The 22,771-nt window shown below is 37.4% G+C and overlaps 2 protein-coding genes across 4 annotated transcripts; one reads left to right on the top strand and one right to left on the bottom strand.

Annotated features, from left to right (window-relative positions):
• The first annotated feature begins 130 nt into the window (after nt 1-130).
• LOC108365911 (uncharacterized) lies at nt 131-1,236 on the top strand. Its single transcript, XM_017620129.1, has 5 exons — nt 131-318; nt 380-575; nt 644-799; nt 907-1,000; nt 1,118-1,236. The coding sequence occupies exons 1-5, from the start codon at nt 296-298 to the stop codon at nt 1,234-1,236; spliced, it is 588 nt and encodes a 195-aa protein (XP_017475618.1). The 5' UTR covers nt 131-295.
• A 161-nt stretch (nt 1,237-1,397) lies between these two features.
• Nucleotides 1,398-6,423, bottom strand: LOC108365908 (uncharacterized). 3 transcript variants are annotated; one of them, XM_017620124.1, is made up of 12 exons: nt 6,143-6,422; nt 5,636-6,067; nt 4,792-5,049; nt 4,280-4,387; nt 4,047-4,190; nt 3,806-3,934; nt 3,550-3,660; nt 3,087-3,443; nt 2,876-2,995; nt 2,629-2,757; nt 2,385-2,495; nt 1,398-2,281 (listed from the first exon to the last, which is right to left on the bottom strand). In XM_017620124.1, exons 1-12 carry the CDS (start codon nt 6,232-6,234, stop codon nt 1,942-1,944), a joined length of 2,331 nt encoding a protein of 776 aa, XP_017475613.1. In that variant the 5' UTR covers nt 6,235-6,422; the 3' UTR covers nt 1,398-1,941. The 3 variants fall into 3 exon arrangements, with proteins under 3 accessions (XP_017475613.1, XP_017475612.1, XP_017475615.1); XM_017620123.1 differs by having other exon boundaries at nt 2,858-2,995; nt 6,143-6,421; XM_017620126.1 differs by having other exon boundaries at nt 2,189-2,310; nt 2,858-2,995; nt 6,143-6,423.
• Nucleotides 6,424-22,771: the final 16,348 nt, after the last annotated feature.

Raw genomic sequence — 22,771 nt, 5'->3', positions numbered from 1 at the left:
AACTCAGTGTAAGCTTATAGTTGCTAAAAGTTCCAATAACTAAATTTTTTTTTGTCAACTGTATTGTTAATTTTCTTGAATAAAAAAAATAATAGTTTTCAAAAACTATCGATAGTGGAGACAGTTTTCAACTATCGATAGTATACCAGGTCTAAGCCGCATATCTGCTTTATTGTTTACTTCGTTGTATTTATGTTTTTGTGAATTTCGATCGCCCTAAACTTTTCACTAACAGCGTTTTAATGCAAATTTGAATCGTTGAAATAATCTAACAAGGGAAAGCACAATTATATTAATGGCAGCAAAATCGCAGAAAATGTAAGTATGTGCATGCATAATTTGTTAAATTAATAACGTTCTACTTGATATATTGGCTTAGAGGACGAAAGTTCGAGCGGACGACAAAAGGACAAATTAAATTCTATATTGAATTCTGTAAGAAGCACCCTGAAATTTCACAAAAGCGCTGGTATGGAAAGATTGCTCCTCTCCATGTACAAGAGTTATGGTCTCAGTTAGCAGAAAAACTTAACTCAATGAAAGGTCCCACTAGGACTTTAAAAAAATGGAAAGAAGTATAACATAAATTTTGGCTTTCCTAATACCCCACGTATACATTTTTATAACAATTTAAAAATTAAAGGCATTTACAATTTGGAAAAGTATGGTACGTTACCGAGCACGTAAAAACGCAGCTCAAACCGGTTCAAGGTATCGTCGTGAAGACCTATTGAAGTTAACGCAATGTAAAAAAACTGAAAACCACGAAGTTCCTACAAAAAAACTACGCCAGCCTGAGGTACCTATGCTTTGATTATATTATAAATTACTAGTCAAATATATACATCTACGAGAGCTTTGGATTTTTAATCCTAAAAACTAATTTAAATTTTTTTCTGATTTTAGTTGAAGCCTTCAAATGCGCCACACCCAACTGCAATTAGTAAAGCTCAAAGTGATGTTGAATTTCCCTTCGATTCAATTTTCCTACCTAGCGATGGTATGCCTTCTCCCGCTTCAGACCCTTTTAAAAAGAAAACTAAACAAACTAAAAAATCTGTAAATTTTCAAAGAGGGAATTTTTCTGAAATTTGTAACACGATAATCCAAAGCTTAGAAGAACGCAGAGAAAGGGAGGAAATACTCTCCGTAAACCATCAAAATGTTATTACGAAATTGGATCAAACGTTGACTGAAATGAATCGGGTTTTGGAAAAAATCAATGGCAAATTATGAACACAAACAATTAGGCAGGTTCCGCGATTCACTTTCCAGTGAACTTCAACCAGTTACTTTGTATTCAAATTTAATGGGTTTGAAATTCACTCGGTGTATCATTTTCATATTTTACATTGAAAATGATTTTTATTTGCTTACTTACATATTTACTCTTTGTATTTTTATACTTAGTAATGAAAACTGTTACCTTGTTTATACCGACACATAAATCGCTGTGACTCAGGTCGGTGCGATTCAAAACAGATGCATAAACAAAATTTCAATACGCGTTGAAATCACTGTTCGCTTCTATTTCGGTCCACGGCGCAAATTTATTATTAAATAGATATCGAATAAAACTAACGGAGTTTGTTTACCTTTCAATACGGTTTAATCGAGTGCGCTATGAAGACTGAGGAATAAACGTTAGGAATAAATATGTGTTGAATCAAATCGGTTTTTCGTTAATGCGGTTTTTCTTAGGTATAAATGTCCATATGTATGTATGTATGTATGTATGTATGTAGTAAATACAAGTGAAAGAAAAAATATGTGTACTATTAATACAAATTTTTTTCAAATTATATATACAACTTGGTTACTAGCCTAATCATTGGTTGGTGAACATTATAGAAAATTAAAGGAAATTTCCTCAGCTAAAATTATTCATGCTTAATGTTAATGAAACAAATTTCAACATTTGTTATATATGAGATAGTTGCGTTATAGATTGCCCATGGCCGACAGTTTTTCAAGTTTTTTCCTTTCTCTAAAACGTCGAACGCGTTCCGCACATCGCTGTCTACGTTTTTCATCCTTACTCAGTTCGTTCGCTGACGAAGATCTAACATTTTTTATTGGCTTCTTTTCCTTAAAACGACGTACGTGTTCCGTTGACTTGCCCTCCGGTGTTTTTTCTCTTCTCAAGCCTTGCTCAATTAATGGCGTTAATAATTCACAAGTGTTTTGGTCTTCTTCCGAAAGTACCGTACCATAATCTTGCTCACTTTCTACATTTTGCGTATTGCTTTCCTCTACTGTAATGCCGTCGAGCGTGTTCAACCTTAAACGGTTGGTTTGAATAATTAGAAACTATGTGAACATATGTATGCGAGGGAGAAAATATAACACATTTTCTAATCTAGTGGAATAAGGTTAAAGTTTACCTCGCATCGGGGGAATCTTTTGACGTATTTTCAATTTTACATATTTTTTCGCCAATGTCCGATAAGCTGGCTTCACATAAATACGCACTTTCATTCACGGCGATAGGGTCACTAAAAGATACATGGATTACTTAATTTATTTTTTCAAACAGTCTTGCTCCTGTTACATAGGTGACTAAAAATTATGCACAGGTTTTCATTCAAAATGTTGATATAAAAATTAAATACATACTGCAAAACTTACTCTATATGAGGGAAATCTTGAGAAATATGTTCATTTCCACAAAGAGTTACGCTCCCATCCGATTCGCTGAGGTCATACACCTCAGCAACATCCTCATTTACGACACTGGCGTTGATTGAATTTGAATCCCTAGAACAGAGAGTAAAATTACTTATTAAAAAATGCAAAATTTTATATATTCTATGAATACACTAATTTGTAATAATTATGTCGTTTATTGATTAAGTACATTTTAAATTTAAATAACCCAGAAAGTCCCGAAGTAAGATCAGTTTTTGAATTTGACACTTCCTCTGTCGCTTGTTGTGCAAGGAGCTTTTTCCGCGCCCTGTATTCCCTCATTCGCTCAGTGGGAGTCTTTTTTAATCTAATGAAAAAAGTAGTTTTTATTCATAAACTAGCTACAAGCAATTAGTAATTGCTCTAATGAACACCAATAAATTTCTTTTTAAAATTACTTTACAATATCTGTATTGTCATTAAGGTTAGATTCCTGTAGCCTGCGCTGTCTTTTCCTTTCTCTCCAACGTCGAACGCGTTCCGCACATCGCTGTCTTCGTTTTTCAACATCACTCATTTCTTTCGCTCGCGAAGATCTAAATTTTTCTATTAGTTTCTTTTCCTTAAAACGACGTTCGTGTTCCGTTGATTTGCCCTCCGGTCTTTTTTCTCTTCTCAAACCTTGGTCAATTAACGGCGTTAATAATTCACAAGTTTTTTGGTCTTCTTCCGAAAGTACCGTACCATCATCTTGCTCACTTTCTACATTTTGCGTATTGCTTTCCTGTACTGTAATGCCGTCGAGCGTGTTCAACCTTAAACGGTGGGTTTGAATAATTAGAAAATATGTGAACATATGTATGCGAGGGAGAGAATATAATAATCTTTCCAATAATATAGTGAAATGAGGTTAAAGCTTACCCCGCACAGAGGGAATCTTGTGACGTATTTTCGATTTCATATATTTTTTCGCCAATGTCCGATAAGCTGGCTTCACACAAATACGTACTTTCATTCACGGCGATAGGGTCACTAAAAGATACACGGATTACTTAATTTACTTTTAGAAACAATCTTTTTCCTGTTAGGAATTCAAATACATAGGCGACTAAAAATTATGCACAGGTTTTCGTTGAAAATGTTGATACTTATAAAAATTATATACTGCCAAACTTACTCTTCATGAGGGAAATCTTGCGAAATATTTTCATTTTTACAAAGAGTTACGCTCCCGTCCGATTCGCTGAGGTCATACACCTCAACAACATCCTCATTTACGACACTGGCGTTGATTGAATTTGAATCCCTAGAATAGAGTAAAATTACTTATTAAAATATGCCTATGATAAAATTTTAAATCATATATATTCTATGAATACACTAATTTGTAATAATTATGTCATTTAATGATTAAGTACTTTTTAAATTTAAATAACCCACTATGTCCCGAAGTAAGATCAGTTTTTGAATATGACACAGAGGCGCAGAGGAAGGCTTGTTGTGCAAGTAGCTTTTTCCGCGCCCTGTATTCCCTCATTCGCTCGGCGGGAGTCTTTTTTAATCTGCAAAAGGAAAGAAGTAGCTTTTTATACCCAAACTATCTACAAGCAATTGCTCTAATGAACACTAATAAATTTCTTTTTAAAATTACTTTACAATATCTGTATTGCCATTAAGGTGTAACTCCAGTAGCCTGCGCTGTTTTTTCCTTTCTCTGTATTCTCTCATTCGCTCAGCATTAGTTTTCTTCCTTATTAAACTTGCAAATGAAAAGAGCAAAATATTTTCCATCTAAGTACATGAAAATAACAAAACATTAATTACAAATTAACGGGTGATTACGTATGGCAGTTCGGTTGCCAGTGGCTGAAATGTTATTACGGCAACTGGCAACTGAGCTTGCGTTGAAATCCATAATCGACTCATAATAACAATGTTCTAACAAATAATTTTTAGCAAAAAGAACCGACTTAAAAAAAAAATATATATATATATATATATATATATTATGATCCAATAATCGGATCTAAACCAGATTATAATGCAAAAGAAATTTCGAAATCAGTTAACGTGGTCCAAAGTTATGCGGTAAAATACATAAAAAAAATATATTCCGACGAACTGACAACCTCCTCCTTTTTTGGAAGTCGAATAAAAAATTACCTCGTATTTTCTCTGTTAAAATCTGTTTTACTTGTATTATTTTGATTTTCCCTGACAAATTCTGGGCCACTATTGGATGCATATACCACTGGACTAACTGTCGTCAAAACAGAAGAGTTGGTTGATTGTGCCAAGTGAGGATATGAATCCGTTTTGTCTGTATAACGTTCATTGAAGACAATTTCCTGTTGACTACGTTGATTTTTATTTTCATTAATTGCTGTGCGCCGTTCTGTAAAACTTTTCGGACTAGTTAGCCTGTAATTATAATTTGGTTAGTGGTTTTGAAAAATAAGAAAACTATTCAAACAACATAGCAACAAATTTAATACACATATGAAGGGGTTAGAATCAAAAGGATCTTAGTAGGTCTGACATTGTTTCATTGTTTTAAGATAATTAAAGTTAAAGTTGATTACTTCTTGTAAATTCTGGGTACATCCATTTGAAATGATTCTTACCTAAATGAATGCAGGTTAATTAACTAATTCACATAATGTTCACGCTTTGTCGCCAAATAAATACTATATTTAACTATAAATATGGGTATAACTTATATTTTCAAAAAATGTCACTTAGACCCTTATGATTCTAACCCCTTCATATGTAAATATGTACGTATATAGCACCATAATCTAAACGCATCAATGCAAAGCATCAGTCGCTTTGTTCTAAATCACAAACTGTAGTATATTCTCAAGTTTTAACCATTCAGAAATGCCCATTTAAGCAAATTTTATAACTTTCTACTGTCATTTAGAAATAAAAGATACTGATGCTGCCTTGCTACAAGAAATTGTTGGAGCTATAAAATTATGGAGTGCATATTTCAAATACCAATTACTTTATTAACAACTCAATTTCACTCAGCTTGTCGTAGACCTCTGTTAAACCATTCTGCAGCGCATATTGTTGTAACTGGTCAATATATTTCAGAGCTGTTGACTTTTTTATTCTTTTTCTCTTCGTAGGATCAAAGTAATAATTTGCTTCTTCGCCCAAATCAATCTCACTTATCACAAAATATTCATTTGGCACATTATCGTCTCTAATTTCAATGCTTGTTCCATTATTGGCATGCACTGAATCAATGCCTCGTTGAAAATTATATTCATTTTCACTAATCGATCCATTGTATTCCCCTATCTCATTGTGCGCTGTATTTGCCTCGGTATCTTCCTGCTTAATCTTTAGTTCGTTAACTGCATGAGTTTCTTCTGTGGTTTTGTTTTCCAAGTGGCCTGCGGGTATCGCACTGTCTTCTATTGACTCTAAGCTGCTTAAGACATATTTATGAATTAATTGTATTTATGTATGTATGCATAATTGCTATGTATTTCATTATAAATACCTCGCAGACTTCGCATTCACAGGACAACCCTCCAGGCTCCAATTTAATTTTGTGACTAGTTGGCTCTTCAAAGCAACTTTGTCTTCCTCCATCGTTTAACAAAATTAGCATCTAATCTTCACATAAACCGCAAAAAGTTGAAATTTTTTGATTTGTTGATGTGATTCACTATGGAAATGGGCAAATCAAGGAACAGGAGTAGAGACGGAAAACTTCCATGGCACTATCGATAGTATCGATGGTCTTTGACTATCGAAAACATTGATAGTTTTGTAAGCAATATCGAAAATTTTCACTCATACATGTTGGGCCGCGTTCAGAAGGCGCAACAGCTCAGTAACTGTTGCGATTTTGCCTTCTGAACGCGCTGTTGTGTACTTCTGATCAACGGAACAGTTGCGTGTTAGATGATCGTAATATTTTTCTGATCATTTGAGACAACATGTTGGTGTGTACCATGAACCAAAAATACAAGATCACGTAAGAACGCGACGTTGTATTTATCATGATAAAAACATAGCAAGGTATAACCGTTCTCTCAATTTGTCGGCCATGATTTTTTTTTGAAGTTTGCCAACATTTTAAAATCATATAAAAGTGAAAATAAAAAAATGAAATTGTTCGAAATTGTTGTTGCTTGAGATTGAAAATGAAAATGTGTGTGTGAGTTTGTGAGTAAATTTAAAAATTAAAGTGTTTGGAAACGTCAAGAATTTTAAAAGTGACTCTCAGCGGTTCTACCTTACTATATTTTTATCATGGTATTTATAACTGGTTTTGAGAAAAAAGTTTGCGAAAGCGGGTTCGTCAGCTGAGCGTTTGTTTACATCACAAGCAACACTATTTTACACTTTTATTCAAGTAAAGAGTTAATTCAACATGACAACACATTTTAAAGCATTTTGTTGCATCATTTTACCTAAATTGTGCGTTTAAAGTGGCTGGCAATAATTTTGGCTAATTATGGGTTTCGTTGTTTTCTTTGCTTTGTTTACTTTTCGCTCGTTTTCCAGTGAAACAAGATGGCGTAAAAAATCGACTTTTTTCACTCTCTTGTTCTTACGTGATCTTGTGTCTTTCGTTCATGGGTGTGTACCTTACTTTACTTAGGAGTGCTGCCGTTTCACGTGTCTGAGCATACGAGACGGTTTCAGAAAATGTTGCCCTTTGATTCGCGTACGTCTCTCGCTTGGTATACATGTCCCGCATTCCGTTGATGAACCTCTGGATTTTTACCCTTTCAAGGTGCTCACCAGATGCGTCTCCAATTGCCAAATGAGCCAACCTTTCAATCCCAGAGGCGAATTCCTCTAAAGTCTCGTTGGATTTCTGGCAACGATTCTCCAGCTCCGTCTTTCCACTGCACCCATTAACGCATCGTAATTGTTCCTTTCACAGTCGGGAATAGTCTGCAAGATTTCCGCTGCAGGTCTTTTCAATGCGACGAATAACGCAGCGGATTTATCCTCCATGCTCCTGTCTCTCTTCGATTTTGTCCTGTATTTGTGTAATTTTTGCATCCTGTGCTTCCAGCTGGGATGATATATGTGCCTCTTGTGCCAGTAGATGAGTTTCTAGCCGGGATGACACCTGCGCTGATACCTCTGATGATAAACGTGTCGCCAGCGCTTGCATGTGAGCCTTTCCCTGCTCTTCAAGCATCGCTGATGTCTTCTCCACATCATTCGATGAACCAGCAACCTCTTCCTTGTATTTGTCCTTCAAGGATGCCTCGTCGTCCTCACGATGGAAGTCGTATTTGTCAACGTCGATGCCTTCCTTTTCCATAGCCTCTCGCAACCGTGACAGCAACTCCACTTTTCTTCCGGAGGTTGCTAAATTTCGTTTCTCCAACTCCTGCTTGAGTTCCTCAATCTTTAGATCCTGAATTTTCGCCATTTTCAGTAGTTTCTCCTTCGGGATTTATTTAACAATCCCACTTCTGACACCAATTGTTACGATTATCCTCGAAACCTTGAGGGATTTCCCAAATAAGTTATGGCCCGTATCGCTGGATTGTTAAATAAATGCTCACAATGACCAAATTGTATTACAATTAACTTTATTGTACAACAAACAACTTACAATACTCGCTAATATAGTAAAAACACTTTACAATACTCGTTAAAGCAATTACAACGCTTTACTAAACTTGTTAACACAATTAATCTTATAGCTTGCTTATTCGGAACTCACTTTACTTGTAGCTTGCTGACTTGTAGCTAACTCACTCCGGTGTCTGGTGGCGTCCTTATATACCTGCGCTTGCACTCATGGCAACTCTAGAACGTTCTGAAGTTCATCGCTCATTCTCTTTCTCTTGCTGTTCGCAGTGTTCATCCAACTTGACGTTTCTTTTTGTGGAATATTCTAATTCATTCCTCGAACATTCTGCCTATTTCTCGTTGTTCGCTTCGCGTTGCCGCAGTATTCGCCACAATATATTAGGTTTATTCCACACGAGCCCGCGGGTCCCCAAAACACGCTCTAACTACCGGAGCAGCCCGGTAGGCGTGTGGAACAAAGCTATTTTTCAGCATGAACCAATTAGAAGTTGGTAGTAGTTGCATCATGATTATTCAGCAATACCATGTTCTGCCCGACAACGAAAACACTTTGAAAAGGATTTTTGGGATTAAGGGCTGAAGACTTTTCACACCGGCTGTTAGTGTTTTCATTGACATTTCTTACATCCTCTGATAGACAGTTTTGCTACACAGAAACAAAACCAAAATGCTTTTCCCCCATTTTCTTTTCATTAGCAACCCTTTACTTTCATTCTTATTTTACTTTGACCAGCCATTTAATAATAAATCCGAAATGGCGATAACATGATAAAATATGGCTTCCACTCTAACTAACCAAATCTAACCTTCTATACATTACCATTACCAATGTTATTATCGATACCTTTACCACTCCCGTTATCATGGATATTACCACTATTATAAGCATTACCATTACCATTCCCATTATCATAATCACTGCCATTACTATTACCATAATCATTACCATTACCATAATCATTACCATTACCCCTACCATTAACACTATAATCATCATCAACGTTATCACTATTACCATTACTACTATTCACCATTACTGACTAATCAGTGAGCAAACAATTTTAGAATTACATACACCACCCACGCTTTAAGAGAACTAATTGATCAAGATTACTGCCAACGCCCACAATAATTTCGTTTATAAGGCCACGCAGATACATACTTACACACCTACACATGTCTTGAAAGCAAATCGAAGGGTGCATTGGTGCTAAAAATAAAAAAATGACATCCGAGAAAGCGCAACCCTTGGATGTAAGGCATCAAGAAACTACAAAATTACATTAGTTGGAGTGATGTAGCCTAGTTGAATGTGTGTATGTTGTACACCTGTTTCTAAAATCCTGCTGCATCTGTGCACTTTTATGCCACCAATATATATACATTAGGGTGTCCGTTACATATTTACCAAGTTGGCTTTTTTTTGGCACGCGCCCCCTAAATTTTTAGTTTCTGACCTAAGACGAAATATAAGACTATAAAAAACTTTTAATCTTGATGTTAAGCCGTGGCACATTTCTCATTGAAAACAATGGGATTTTGCTACATTTTACACTTAACACATTTTCTTCTGAGCCAGTAGGTGTAAAGAAACCGGGAGATGTATATTCTGTAGGAAATTGAACGCTCTACAAAAAGGATCTCACATGATTTCAATAAATTCGTTCCTTTCAAAGTTGTTCAAGATGAAACTTGAACTTTTTTTGGGGGGTATCGAAGCAACAGACAACATGTTAATTATTGTCTGACAAAAAATGTTAATTTACTTAAAGTTTCCAAGCGCCAACTCGAGTTGAAAAAAAGGTAAATTTTTACAGAGCTTTTTTATTTATTGCCACCTGTCACAAACTAAAAATTTAGGGGGCCCTGCAAAACCAACGAGGTATATAACGGACACCCTAATATAAATATGTACATATGTATGGGCATTTGTGTGGATGCATATCAAAATATGTGCATGTAAATGTTAGTGGATATTGTAACTTTGGAAATGCATCCAATTACAACAGTTTACCGTTGATTTTTGATCCTATTCTGGTTTTTATGTTCCAAGTTAAATTCGTTTTACCTGGAGGTTTTCTGGTCTGTGGGTGTCTGTTGGTAATCAACGTTGTTGCTTTTTTTTCTTATTGCAAAATTCTTGCATAGCGTGAAGCGCACTGGAAGCTACCTTGACCTAAAACAGCTCAAATTTGACTCGAGAAATCTGCGTTGAGCTTCGCGTAGCCAGGCGAAAATGCAACACAGCAAAACAGCGCGGTCAGCATTATCCCCTTGGCTTGCATTTCCAACTTGACTTTCGTGGCAGTTGCAGGCATAACCACAAGATGATGCAGCACATTGCCAATTAACTTGAATGTTGCACAAAGCGGTAGCCATTTCTGGTGGTGGAGTAGATGATAGAAGCCACTGACGAGCGCTCTCTTGTTTAGTTATTTATAAGGATGTATTTTGCAGTTTCTTGGCCCTGCTAGTTGCTGTCTTTACGATTTTGGTCTATGTGAAAATGCCTGATAACACTTAAAAGTCGAACATTAATGGGAGGACTGAATGAATAACAAACTCGAAAATAGAACATACAAAAAGGAAAGTGCAAGTAGAAGCCGTCCACGTTAACCAGCAAAGTTTTTTTCATATCTCCTTACGAGACGACAACTTCTCAAGGGTGCCTTATAGCTTGGTATCGGTCTGGCCTAAACATATCTCCCCATCCAACTTCGATTTAATCGTGAATAAGTTCACAGGACCATGGTTCCAGATAGTACCTTTCGTCAGGACATCGCCTGTTAAGATGATGATCTTGAAGAATCTACTCGAACCCGACATCGGTGTGACGTGTTCGGTTAGGGCCGACAGCTTTGTCGCTATATCTATGGGCACAACGTTTAGCCTTGCGTTAACCTAGAGTGGCGGTCGTCCGAGGTGCCTCTCTGATACTAAATAAGGCTGATATTAGTTCTCTATCTCTCCCCAGCTTGTTAACATAAGCGACTTTGTCTAGTGCGCTCCATAAAACAAGGACACCATACGCTTCAATAACCTTAGTCTTAATTTCATAGAGCCTTAGTCAAAGGGCAAAAGGAAACCACCACAATTTTTAATCGGAACATATGTATGCGTTGATCCACATGGTACACATAGCATAGGGAAAATAAACCAAAAAAAAGTATTGCCTCAGTGAAAACGGTATTCAAAACACTTAGTGTTAATAGTATCTCCGAGGGAAGGACTACTCAAAGCTCTCTTCGGCCTTGTAAAGCTGCTGATTCGTTTTGTAGTGATACCCCTTCTTATAAGCAAACTAATCACTGTTTCATGCGTCATTAAGGGAAACTGGAAAACCCCGAATTGACACATGTGATACCCTCACTACGTTAGGTAGGAAGCAGCCAGCTTAGACCGCGGTAACGACAACTCCGCATATTTATACAGTTGGGATGGTATGGTGCGTTCGCAACGCTCAAAATCTAAGCCTGGCATCTTATGCCCATATCGTTTACCACTTTTTTGTGTTTTTTATGAAGAGAATGACTTCTGCTTTATCTCTCGTTACACAGTCCGNGCTCAAAATCTAAGCCTGGCATCTTATGCCCATATCGTTTACCACTTTTTGTGTTTTTTATGAAGAGAATGACTTCTGCTTTAGCTCTCGTTACACAGTCCCTCAAGTTCTGATCGTAACTTGGGTTACGTAGTCTCTGCGTACTTATTCGATGTTTCCAGCGGGAATGAAGGTGACTTTATTGCCTACATAGAATTCCATAGATCTGGCCCGAAATTGGACCCTTGCGCTGCCTTCGATGTTAGTTGAAAGCATCTAATACCCTCAGTGGTATCATACGTAAGCCATTGATTTCAAAAATAGCTTCAAACTATGATTTTTTTAATTGTGGAGTAGTGCTTGAAAAGTTAGGTAGAAGGACCGCCTCCGTAGGTGAAGGCACCACTTAGACAGGGATTAAGTTGTTGATTGTGGTGGCCTTGAGAGAGAAGAAAACATTGAAGGGTGGGTACAGGGTAGAAACAGCGGTGGGAAAGAAACAGAACAAAACGATTGAACCTAAGGATTCTAACAGAAAAAACGCTCTGTGCTCATAACTACACTCTAAAAAATGTTTGTTTAAATTTGCGCATATTAAGATAGGTAACCAGATTCCTCTCTTAAGAAATGCAAACTTACATACGACGTTAATTATTAAACACTGGTTGTTCACTTTAACTCATCATATGTGCGGCGTAGAACAAATTTCAAATTTGTTTGTTGAATTGTAAACATTTATTGTTCACAATTTCGCAGTTTACACATAAAATGTTTAAAATTTGCTCTAAAAAATGTTGGCTTAAATTTACGCATATAAAGTTAGGTAAGCAGTTTCCTCTCCTAATGTGTACAAATTTACACACCGTATAATAAAATTAAACACTGGCTGTTTACTTATACCTACAAAATTTGTTGCGTAGAGCAAAATTACAAATAAAATGTTTAAAATTGAGTAAATATGAGCACTTATTATTTATTATTAGTAAAAAATTGATTTTTACTTTAGATATTTTTCCAATTTCAAATATTTCATGTGTACAAATATTTTAAATATCTGATGTTCAAAATCAAATCTTGAACATCTTGTGCGTATATGTAAACAGATTTTGGTTGAAAAATAAACACCTTTCAGTAGTAGTTTTACATTAACTTTTTAGAGCGTACTTATATGCGACCCAAGGTGCTTGAAATTTCGGCTCACAAAGGGCAGCTGGTGTTGCCAATGATATTCGGAGAGGTGTAACTTGCTAGGTCTTAAGTGCTCCCTGGACCGTTTCTGGTCTATATGCGGCCTTGGAATGCAGGTCTGCGCCCAGCGTCCGCTCAGCTGATCCAGAAGTAGACCACACGAGGTTAGTGGAGCACCTAGACTTTCTCTATCCGGGAGAAACTTCTCAATGGTTGCTGTCTTGCCAGTTCATCGGTCATGTAGTTTCCAGGGATTTCGCTGTGGCGCGGAACCCAAATAAGCTAAATAGCATAGTAATCCGATGCGGTCGATAAGGAAGTCAAACAATCATTCTGGAACGATTCGGGAAGGAGCCAATAGCAATGATGGCTGATTGGCTGTCGAAATAGCTATTCACCTCCTTAAAGGGTGTCACAATCCGAACTCCCATTTATTACGGCTCCCTCTGCTTGAAAAAGCCTGCAGAGAACACGTAGCCAAAATTTTAGATTAATGGTGGGTTGATTAGACGCAGAAGACTCCTCCATCAATCTTCGCACTCAGCTTGGAGCGATCCGTAAATAAGTTAACCAGGCCCCGATTACAGATACTATACCCAAGCCCAGATAGTTCAGAGAAGATTTATTCTCGTTTCGTTCGCTGTCAGAAAGTTTCTGAGACTTTAGTTCCCAAATTGGGCTTTGAGAGAAAATTCCTTAGACTTTTGTTCACGTTTTGGTCTTTAGAAATATGTTCTCATAAAATTCCCATTTATAACGTTCTAAAAAAAAAGTCTTATGCCTTTAAAATTAAGTAATAAGCCTAATTTTGAGAATTTTTCTTAGAATTATGAAGTTTCTTGCACTTAATACAATTATAGACATATTTAGCAACCATTTTTATATATTTTTTAAAACATCCACTCATTTACATTTCGCGCCAGTGCCAATCCCTCTGCTATCTTCATTTGTCTGCATGTCCGCTTCTACTCCGTTAGTTTCCAATGTTCATTTCGATTGTATTCCATCAACAGCCAAATCCCACTTCCACAACTCTGCTATTTCCTCTTCTGTCCAAGTTTGTTTCCCACCCTTGGCTAAGGTCAAAGTTTGTCTGCGCTGCTTTGACGTTTATGAGACATAACTTTTGTTTAAAGTCTATGCCCACTTCCGAGTCTTATCCTGTCGTAGCAGTAGAACTTTGCTGAAGTATATAAACAGAAATGTACGCGCCGAAGACATATTTAAATATATCCGTGTGTTGGTTTGCGCGCACATCACTGTATGGAAGGAAGTTTTACTTATGGCTACCTGATCTTCGAACAAACGCACAGCCCTTTATCCGTGCGTTGGCTTTTGGTTCATAAATGTTTATTGGTATGCGTGTACGTATGTGTGATGTAAATATGTATGGGTGGGTGATACATCNTTCCGAGTCTTATCCTGTCGTAGCAGTAGAACTTTGCTGAAGTATATAAATAGAAATGTACGCGGCGAAGTCATATTTAAATATATCCGTGTGTTGGTTTGCACGCACATCACTGTATGGAAGGAAGTTTTACTTATGGCTACCTGATCTTCGAACAAACGCACAGCCCTTTATCCTTGCGAAGGCATCCGTGCGTTGGCTTTTGGTTCATAAATGTTTATTGGTATGCGTGTACGTATGTGTGACGTAAATATGTATGGGTGGGCGATACACGAAAACCACTCATAGCTTCCGCACACTGTCTTGTCTTAACTACAACTGCCTCGGCCTTTAGTACATACATCAACAAACTTAAAGTTGCTTCAATTTATTTATCTCTGGTAAGTCATTTGCCACAATTTTCCATTTTATTGGTACACGACTTTAATTTAATTATCTCTATGGTGTAGCCGTTCATGATATAAAGTTGTAAAAAGTTCTTTGATAAAATGTTTGCCTTATTATTGTACTTTTCAAGCGCTTCCTTTGGCTTTAAATTGCAACGAAAAGTATAGTAAATGTAAGTCCCAAGCGGATGGTGTTACAATTTAAAGGAAAACTTTTGATGTTGGTAACTTTGTTAAATAGCTGAAATAAAATATTTTTATATTTCACTGGCTGTAAGAGGAAATGAAGTGCTGCAAGATAAATTGCGTGTTTGTAGGTGTAAAGTTGGCGATGACAGATAATTTTCTAATTAAAAAAGTGCTTAAAAAGTTTTGAACTGGAATATGGACTTCACCAAACTAATCATTGATTTATTAACAGAAAGTTAAAATTATATCCTAAATAAAAAAAACACACAATTGCTAGTGCCTCCGATTTGTGGTGTGCGCCTTGATGTTGTCACACAAAGAGGAGGGGCCTACAGTTTTACGCCGCCTACCGAACAGCAAATGGGTTTAATGAGTAGCTTTTTCAGGGCAGAAATGGACGAAGGGCAGAATAAACGAAGTCCCATAAAGAAGTAATGCTAAAATTCAGGGTAGATTGCCTTGGATGGGTCATAAAGTCGTCACTCATAGACCGAATACGTCCTCCGCAATGTTAAGTAATGTTTATGTACGCCCATTGAAGTCCTCTTCACGAACCTGAAGCAAAGCCGCATGCATGGCGTCTGATCGCTTGATTTTCTGTAAGAGAATTTGCATGACCTTCGCCAATTCAACATCGGTGTGAACGGACCTTTGCTCAGTTTCTCGGTTTCCAGGCTAACTTCTATGACCGAATGCCCTGGGACACAATAAAACTGCACAGTTTTAGTCATAGTTCGCGTTTCTACATCTTTTTAAAATCTAAACCGGCCCTAGAACAAGTTGTACCTATTTATCGGAATAGAGCCGTGGTGACATACAGCAGTACTAACACAGTTATCTTAGAACCATCTATAAAAGTAGACGTCGCCTACCTCTTTCTATCAACCTCTATCGAGACATGGGCGGGGGATCACGTAGTCAATTCGCTCCGTGAGGAATAGAGATTTACTGCTGATCGCTAAGTTTTTAGCTACAATCTCTGCCAGTGGCATTTGCAAATCGGTGAAACGGGACGACGATTCACCTGATCATAGAATACCTATAGACATAATCTTCATTTAAACTAAGATTTTTTCTTAGTCGCCGTCTATCATAGCAATACCGCTTAGAAGAGTATTGGCTTCATAATCGCCGTAAAAACCAATCGCGAGAGAATAGACAAATGCCGAAGATTTTTTTGCACATATACGAAGCTGTGATGGCTTCTTACCCTGCTCCTCGACATTGACTTTTTTTGACCAACACTATTCTGAGGAACTATCTCTATATTATACTTTTCTTCAATCGCAAGTTGCAGCTACACTCTAAAAAATCTGTTAAAAAATGCGACTATAAAGCGGGTATATTTTGGTTTATTTTTAAATTTTTTTGGTAAAATTAAACGATGAATATGTATTTTCCTCGATTACACATTTTCGTGTGTAAAAATTCTTTTTATTAGTGGCTTTACACAATTCTAAGGGTGAAATCAAACAGCAGATGTGTATTTTGCAGCTTGTACACACTTTCTTAGTAAATTTACGCACACCGCAGCAGCTATATTACATTCTAAAAAGTCCGAAAATTTAAACAAACTATTCGTTGAATAATCGAGCATGTAATTTCGCGAATAATAAGGTAGGAAATCAGTAACCTACCTTTTAGGTAGGAAATCTAAAAATATTTTTTTTAGAGTGTATATAATCTAATTTTTATTTCGTTATGCTGTCCTCTCTAAGGCCTCACTAAGAAACTTGGGTTTCTGAAAGACCTGAGGGATCCTTTAGGAATAGATGCAAGTGCAATTGGATAAACCAAAGTCATACCGATCAGTCTTACGCCCTTTATACTATTAAAAACAATGGAAGTAGTGGNTTAGGAATAGATGCAAGTGCAATTGGATAAACCAAAGTCATACCGACCCATCAGTCTTACGCCCTTTATACTAAAAACAATGGAAGTAATCTATTTATACTAAAAACAATGGAAGTAGTGCCGGTAGGATGCTCTTTGGACAACTATTTAATAGACAATTGTGACAGAGCAAAGGGAATGACCCTAACGAATGTCGCTGGAGCCACTTTAGAGTAGAAAATTATAACGGCAGGGTGAAGTGATCTTCACTAGCATAGCAGTATGGTCTATTGTACCTAGTATACGAACTGCTCTGCCTTACAGGTGACGAGGGCTTCGATGTTTGAAGGTACTATAGAATGTGCTGAAAATAGTCGGAAATAGTGCAGTATTAACGGTTTAAACGTAAACTTAGTCATTTTCTACAGTAAATGGAAGAGCCAGAAATTACTAGAACTATTGTTGCAAGAACAAAATATATGTACACTTCTCTAAAGAGATTAAATATTACGGATGACAGTTATCTCGGCCTTGTAACGTCTGGTAAAAGAAGAGAGACGTAAAGTCCACGCAGGTCAAGCTGAGCAAACTACAGATCTTCTTCTCGAACNAATTATCTAACCTTGTATTATTGAATCATGGAACAGAACCAACTGAGATAACGAAAAAGACCGAAACACCGAAAGGTCAGCCATATTTGGTATACTAACAGCGCCAAGATCGACCATGGCGTCGGGGCAGGAGTCTACGGCATACAGCCCAGAGGGATATTTTCAATAGCATACGGCAAGTTAGCTCTGTTTTTGCGGTCGAGACGTATGCCATTGAACTTTGTGAGAGGCAACATACATAAGTACAAACGTAGACTATGTTAGCTGGGGTTGGCGTTCCTCCCACTGAAAGCACGAAGTTGGTGTGCCACTACCTTCACCGTGGCGTTATTGAAAATGAAATGGCAGTTATTCTCGCCTGAAGAGGGACTGTACAGCAATTCATATTGAGTTGCCATTCAGTTACGTCAGACGGGATTTTTATACATATTTGGATAAAAAAAAGTGCAACATTACTGGGAAAGTCTGGAAGGTAACAGGCAAGCTTAGTCCTTCACGAAGAATAGGAAACAGCAGAGCACGTGCCACTGAGAAGCTCTTACTAGGACTACGTGACCTGATCTCTCCTCCAAATCTAGTTTATTCTAATCTAATTTAGTCTCATTTAGGGGAATTTTTTAGGGCTCGAACAGCTATTAAGACTAGTAGCGACTTTCGACCCTTTTTGGGGTGAGCCAGTTTTTTCAAATGAATTTTGTAGGTTTATTGTGCTGGTAAGCTTAGCTTGTAGTCGATCTGAGAATTTCGTCTCGGATAAAAGATGGTTAGAAAATTTAAGCATTGCATGAGACATTCCTAAAAAATTTTGAATTACTTTAAATACGAAGATTAAAGGCAAATATAATTCTGTTCAAATGTGAACATTTACATAAAATTATCAAATTCTCCAAAGTTTTCAACAATATATTTCAAAAATTATTATTTTTTGCATGACTGCGTTAAGTGCGCCATACAAATTTAATTCAAAGAATTCACGGATCATTAGTAGCAATTTAACAAGTAGCTGGCCGAAAAAATTGTCTGTCGCTTAGGTATAATACTGATAATAAATTCTGTTAGAAATATGTATGTATGTGAATAAATTGCTCATAAATAAAATTTATGTGTACTTCTTTGACGAATTTTGGAACTTAGGTTGAAATTTAATAATATGTATGTAAGTATGTTTATAATTCAGCTCACAGTGGGCAAAGTATGTAAGTATGCTGTACAAGCAAATGAACAAAACAACATCTTTTACTTATTTGTTCCATTGTAAATCGCAGAAAAAAGGCAAACCTTCGATTAGTTGGTTCTTAAATAAAATGTTTTAAAGAAAATGTTTCCATTGGAGAAAAGTTGATAGAAAAATAATTGCACATACTAAAATGTTTTTAAATTCTATTAAGATAATTTAATTAAAGAAGTAAAATAAGACAATTCTGGGACCTATTTAGCTTTATTCATCGTAATACTTTCCTTAATACTTATCTCAATCATAATTCTGTTCTTGATCGAATTTTTATTCTTAGTCTTAAGTTCTAGCTCATCATTAAACCCCTGAATAGCAAGCTTCTATATATTACATATTCACTAACTAGGCTAGCTTAGCTTGGCTAGGATGCTAAGGAATCCCACCTTAGGTGCCTTCGGCATTTTCCTGATCGTATGCTACGCATGTTTTGCTCTGCGCAGTGAGATGGTGTAAAACGATTTTCTGTAAGTACGCCAAGTACTGATCTGGAATCCACTCCACCGAATGCTTATTGTAGGATAGTTGTTGATTTTTCCTTTATAAAATTCTATTCTAGCGTGATCTTGGCAGCCCTGGAGCGCTTTGAGCTAGCGTATCGGCCGTATGATACCAATTTATTATTCATTCATTTATGACCTAGTACCCGGGAGATACTCGCAGTCACTCGTCTAATGGTACAGATTTTATCTATCGTACACGATTTCAGACAGCTGAAAAAAATTTGTTAGCATTCGCCTACCGCATGACATGAAAGGCATTATCTCTGAAAGCTGTAACCCGATTCAGGAGAAAGCAGTATCTTCTACTTCTAGAGAGATGGCATCTAATCGGCATTCATCTAGTTTTCTAGCCCCTTAAGCACACACGGGATCTGTTGCCAGATAGCTTTAAGTTCTAGCGGTCATATACAGGGGACATCTAGAAGTTGGTCTCTGCCGGGTTTATAAGGAGATTATCTGCCTGCCGCACGCGACGCTGTCTTACCACGGCTAAAATAAACTGATTTTTATGCCGATGAGCAATGATCCAATCTCTACAAAGCACTGACTTCGTGGCATTGCGTAAGGCTGGAAATCCAATACGCGGGCTCCGCAAGGGTTACAGATGCTCATAAAAATGTCCAGTATGTTTCAGAGTACTAAAAGTCAAAGGGATACGGTAACAAGAACAGGATAAAGGAGGAATATCTCCCAATTCAAAGGGTGATTGGTTCGATAACAATTAAAAGCCAAAAAAAGGAATGAAGATAAATATGTTGATCCGAGAAGAACCACTAATGAGCTCCCCTCAGAACGCCCTGTTTCTACTTCGTCGGCTGAATAAGACTCTGAAACCGACATGCCAAACAACATATAAACCATGACAGGTGACGATGTGTTTGTTTTTGGTTAAAGAATTTCGGGAAACTGCTTCCGACGTGCTAAATAAAGTACGCAGACGGGAACATTTTCGTGGTGTTTGAAGTGCTCCCAACCGAAGTAATGCCGATTCTCCCGAGCTGTTAAGCTTAAGGTCGTGCAGATGAGGGATGGTAACCTCATCATTACTGCCTGATGACAATACATGTCAAAATATTTGGTGTGCGCCGAGTTAATTCTATCGTAGCTACATAGAGGTAAAAATCGAGAGCCTAGAGCATTGTCTATGCTACCGTCCGGCAAAGAATCGGCGCTGATAGTTCCATCACTATTTCCTTAGGTGTCCGGCTGAAGTGAGGGCATCTAAATGCAATTAGAACTATGCAAAATGTGAAATTGCAAAATTTTATCAACAACAACACAGCCGAAAACCTCGCGTCGGTCATTGCATTTCACTCTATACCAACCATAAGCAAATGCGTTGTTGTTGATAAGATTTTGAAATTTCACAATTTGCATCATTGCAATTGCATTTTGTATTAACGCTTGAAAACCCCTAGTAGTCTTTTGCGCTTTCCCGCAAGCGACTGAGCGAAGGCCTGAATGGGACAGGCCACAAGTAGGTAATCAATTACCAAGAACTACTACAGGCGACAGGCTTTCATCTTTATTAAATATCGTTAAAGCTTCTGCCCCATGATGAGAGACTCGTAGGCTGTGATTTTTGTTCGTCACGAAAGGGCTCTGATTTAAATTGCCTACCGAGCCCAAAGAAGAACCTGTCTGCACGAGCAATTCTTTGCCTGATCTACAGGCTGACATTGTTGGTGATGTTTATGCTGGATCTAAGGTAGACAAACGACCTCTGGCCCGAAACGCTTGGTCTTCTTATGTATTGCCTGGAGGTACTCTCTGTTGTTTGCCGCTAGAACCAATCGCTTATGTCCCTAAGTTTCATGCCGACGGTGTCGATATGATCTGCAAACGCCAGCAGCTATACATTGCTATACATGGTGTTGCTGAAATTCAGATTGACAGCTCTTATTATGCTTTCCAGCATCAGATTGAAAAAGTCGCCAGAGGGTGAATCGCCTTGTCTAAAACCTCATTTGGTCTTTGCCAGTCATAGCCGTATTAGTTTTGCAGGCATCCCAACTTCTTCTCGTACTATCTAAAGAGACTTTAAAATTTACATATCTAGTGTCTTCTCCAGGATTTAACGTGCTGTGAAAATATGGTCAATGGTGGACTAACCGGGTTTGAAGCCACACTGACAAGGTCCAATTAGTATGTTGGTGTTAAGCTTTATTCTTTCACACAGCGTCGTCGAGTGGACCTTTACCTAAGCTATGTTAAGAAGGCTTAATCCGCGAAATTAACGCAAACGGCGGGATCTCCTTTCTTGTGGAATGGACAAAGTACCTTGGAGTATGTATCCATCAGACCCAATTTAAATGAACAAAAAGGCAGGTAGCCTGAAAGCTACGAAGGTAGGATGGGATGCAAAAATAACAACTGAGGCTGAAAAGACAAAAATAACATCAGAAAAGGAAATGCATAAATAAGATTAGAAATGGAAAAAAGTGACTGACCATCAAAAAATAACAAAGAGGAAGTAATTTAAAATGAATTAATGCGATTTGAGCAGTCCTAAAAAAACATTAAGAATGTGTGAAATAAACACTTGCTAAGATACTTTTGTTCAACGCAATAAAAAAAAAACTTGTACTGTGTAAAAAATGAAAAAGCGAAATTGTAGAGTACGTTCGCTGATGCGGGGATGGTGGTGGAAATGATGATAATAAAAGGAACTGTTGCTGGCTAAAATGGCAATACAAGTTGGGGGGGTGGGCTATTGGCTGGCCGTAATGCGAGTAGACCTGAGACATAATGCTGTCTGCCACACAGCAGGGAAAAAGGCAACAACACGCCAGGACACCGTACAGCCATCCAGCCAACAGGGAGTGGCAATGATAATGGCATTAACTTGTAGAAAATTTAAATTATAGTCATAAAATTGTGAATATACGACAAATTCGCACTGACAGCACAGACATCTGAGGCGATGGTAAGTAGTTAACTTTAACAGGTGGGCGCTGCTTTTAAGCAATGAATAGGAATTAAAAATATTGTGAGAAAAAATGAATATTAATAAAAAGAAAATAAATTAATTGAATTAAAAAAAATCTCGCTTATTACTCGAAGTTACTCGCACCCACGCGGCAGCTGACGCTATGCTAGCGGAGCAAAGTTATTAATTTGTGAATCGCATATGCATAGATTTAATAGGCGAAATTAACCACCTTACTGCATTGGCATGATTGCGAGCGTTTGCTGGAAAATTAAAAATTTGTGGAAATCTAAAATTTCAAGTAGCAACTTAGAATATGTAAGCGAAAATAAAAATTGCCACAAGCCAGGGGAGAGTATTTATGTAGAAGAATCACTCAAGAAAAAATAAAAAAAAGCAAAAATTTTGCCAAGCGTAACCTCGCCGGTGGTGTCAGTCAAGCGAATGTACAGAGAAGCGAAGGGACAGCCGCGCAACAGCAGCGACATTGGTCGCGTTCATAACACGTAGCTGTTTAGCTCATCTGCTACGAAACTGCGGGCAACTGTTGAACCCAACAATTACGTCTTAGAAACGGCTTGAAGAATATGCTGCCAAATGAACAGCTGATAAATGAAAACAAATGAAATTGCAACAAATAGAGATCGTTGCGCCGATACTATTTAGAATTCAACGCTGAGCGGCCGCCGTGTTGAAAAAATCGTTCAATGTTATAATGAATTAAACAGTGTATAATTATATAGC

Source organism: Rhagoletis zephyria, unplaced genomic scaffold (assembly GCF_001687245.7).
Source record: "Rhagoletis zephyria isolate East Lansing unplaced genomic scaffold, Rhagoletis_zephyria_1.1 Rzeph_scaffold_02055, whole genome shotgun sequence".
Taxonomy (NCBI): domain Eukaryota; kingdom Metazoa; phylum Arthropoda; class Insecta; order Diptera; family Tephritidae; genus Rhagoletis; species Rhagoletis zephyria.
Note: the sequence above shows the minus strand (reverse complement) of the source record. Positions and strands in the feature narration are given on the sequence as shown.

What these genes read in the sequence shown, in the direction of transcription:
- LOC108365911 (XM_017620129.1), top strand. Translation starts at nt 296, where the DNA reads ATGGCAGCAAAATCGCAGAAAAT. An exon ending in GCAGCAAAATCGCAGAAAAT is followed by an intron (nt 319 to 379) that starts GTAAGTATGTGC and finishes ATATTGGCTTAG; the next exon opens with AGGACGAAAGTTCGAGCGGA. An exon ending in CTTTAAAAAAATGGAAAGAA is followed by an intron (nt 576 to 643) that starts GTATAACATAAA and finishes TAAAAATTAAAG; the next exon opens with GCATTTACAATTTGGAAAAG.
- LOC108365908 (XM_017620123.1), bottom strand. Translation starts at nt 6,234, where the DNA reads ATGGAGGAAGACAAAGTTGCTTTGAAGAGCCAACTAGTCACAAAATTA. An exon ending in GGCAATACAGATATTGTAAA is followed by an intron (nt 4,191 to 4,279) that starts GTAATTTTAAAA and finishes TTCCTTTTGCAG; the next exon opens with ATTAAAAAAGACTCCCGCCG. An exon ending in AAAGATTCCCCCGATGCGAG is followed by an intron (nt 2,282 to 2,384) that starts GTAAACTTTAAC and finishes CAACCGTTTAAG; the next exon opens with GTTGAACACGCTCGACGGCA.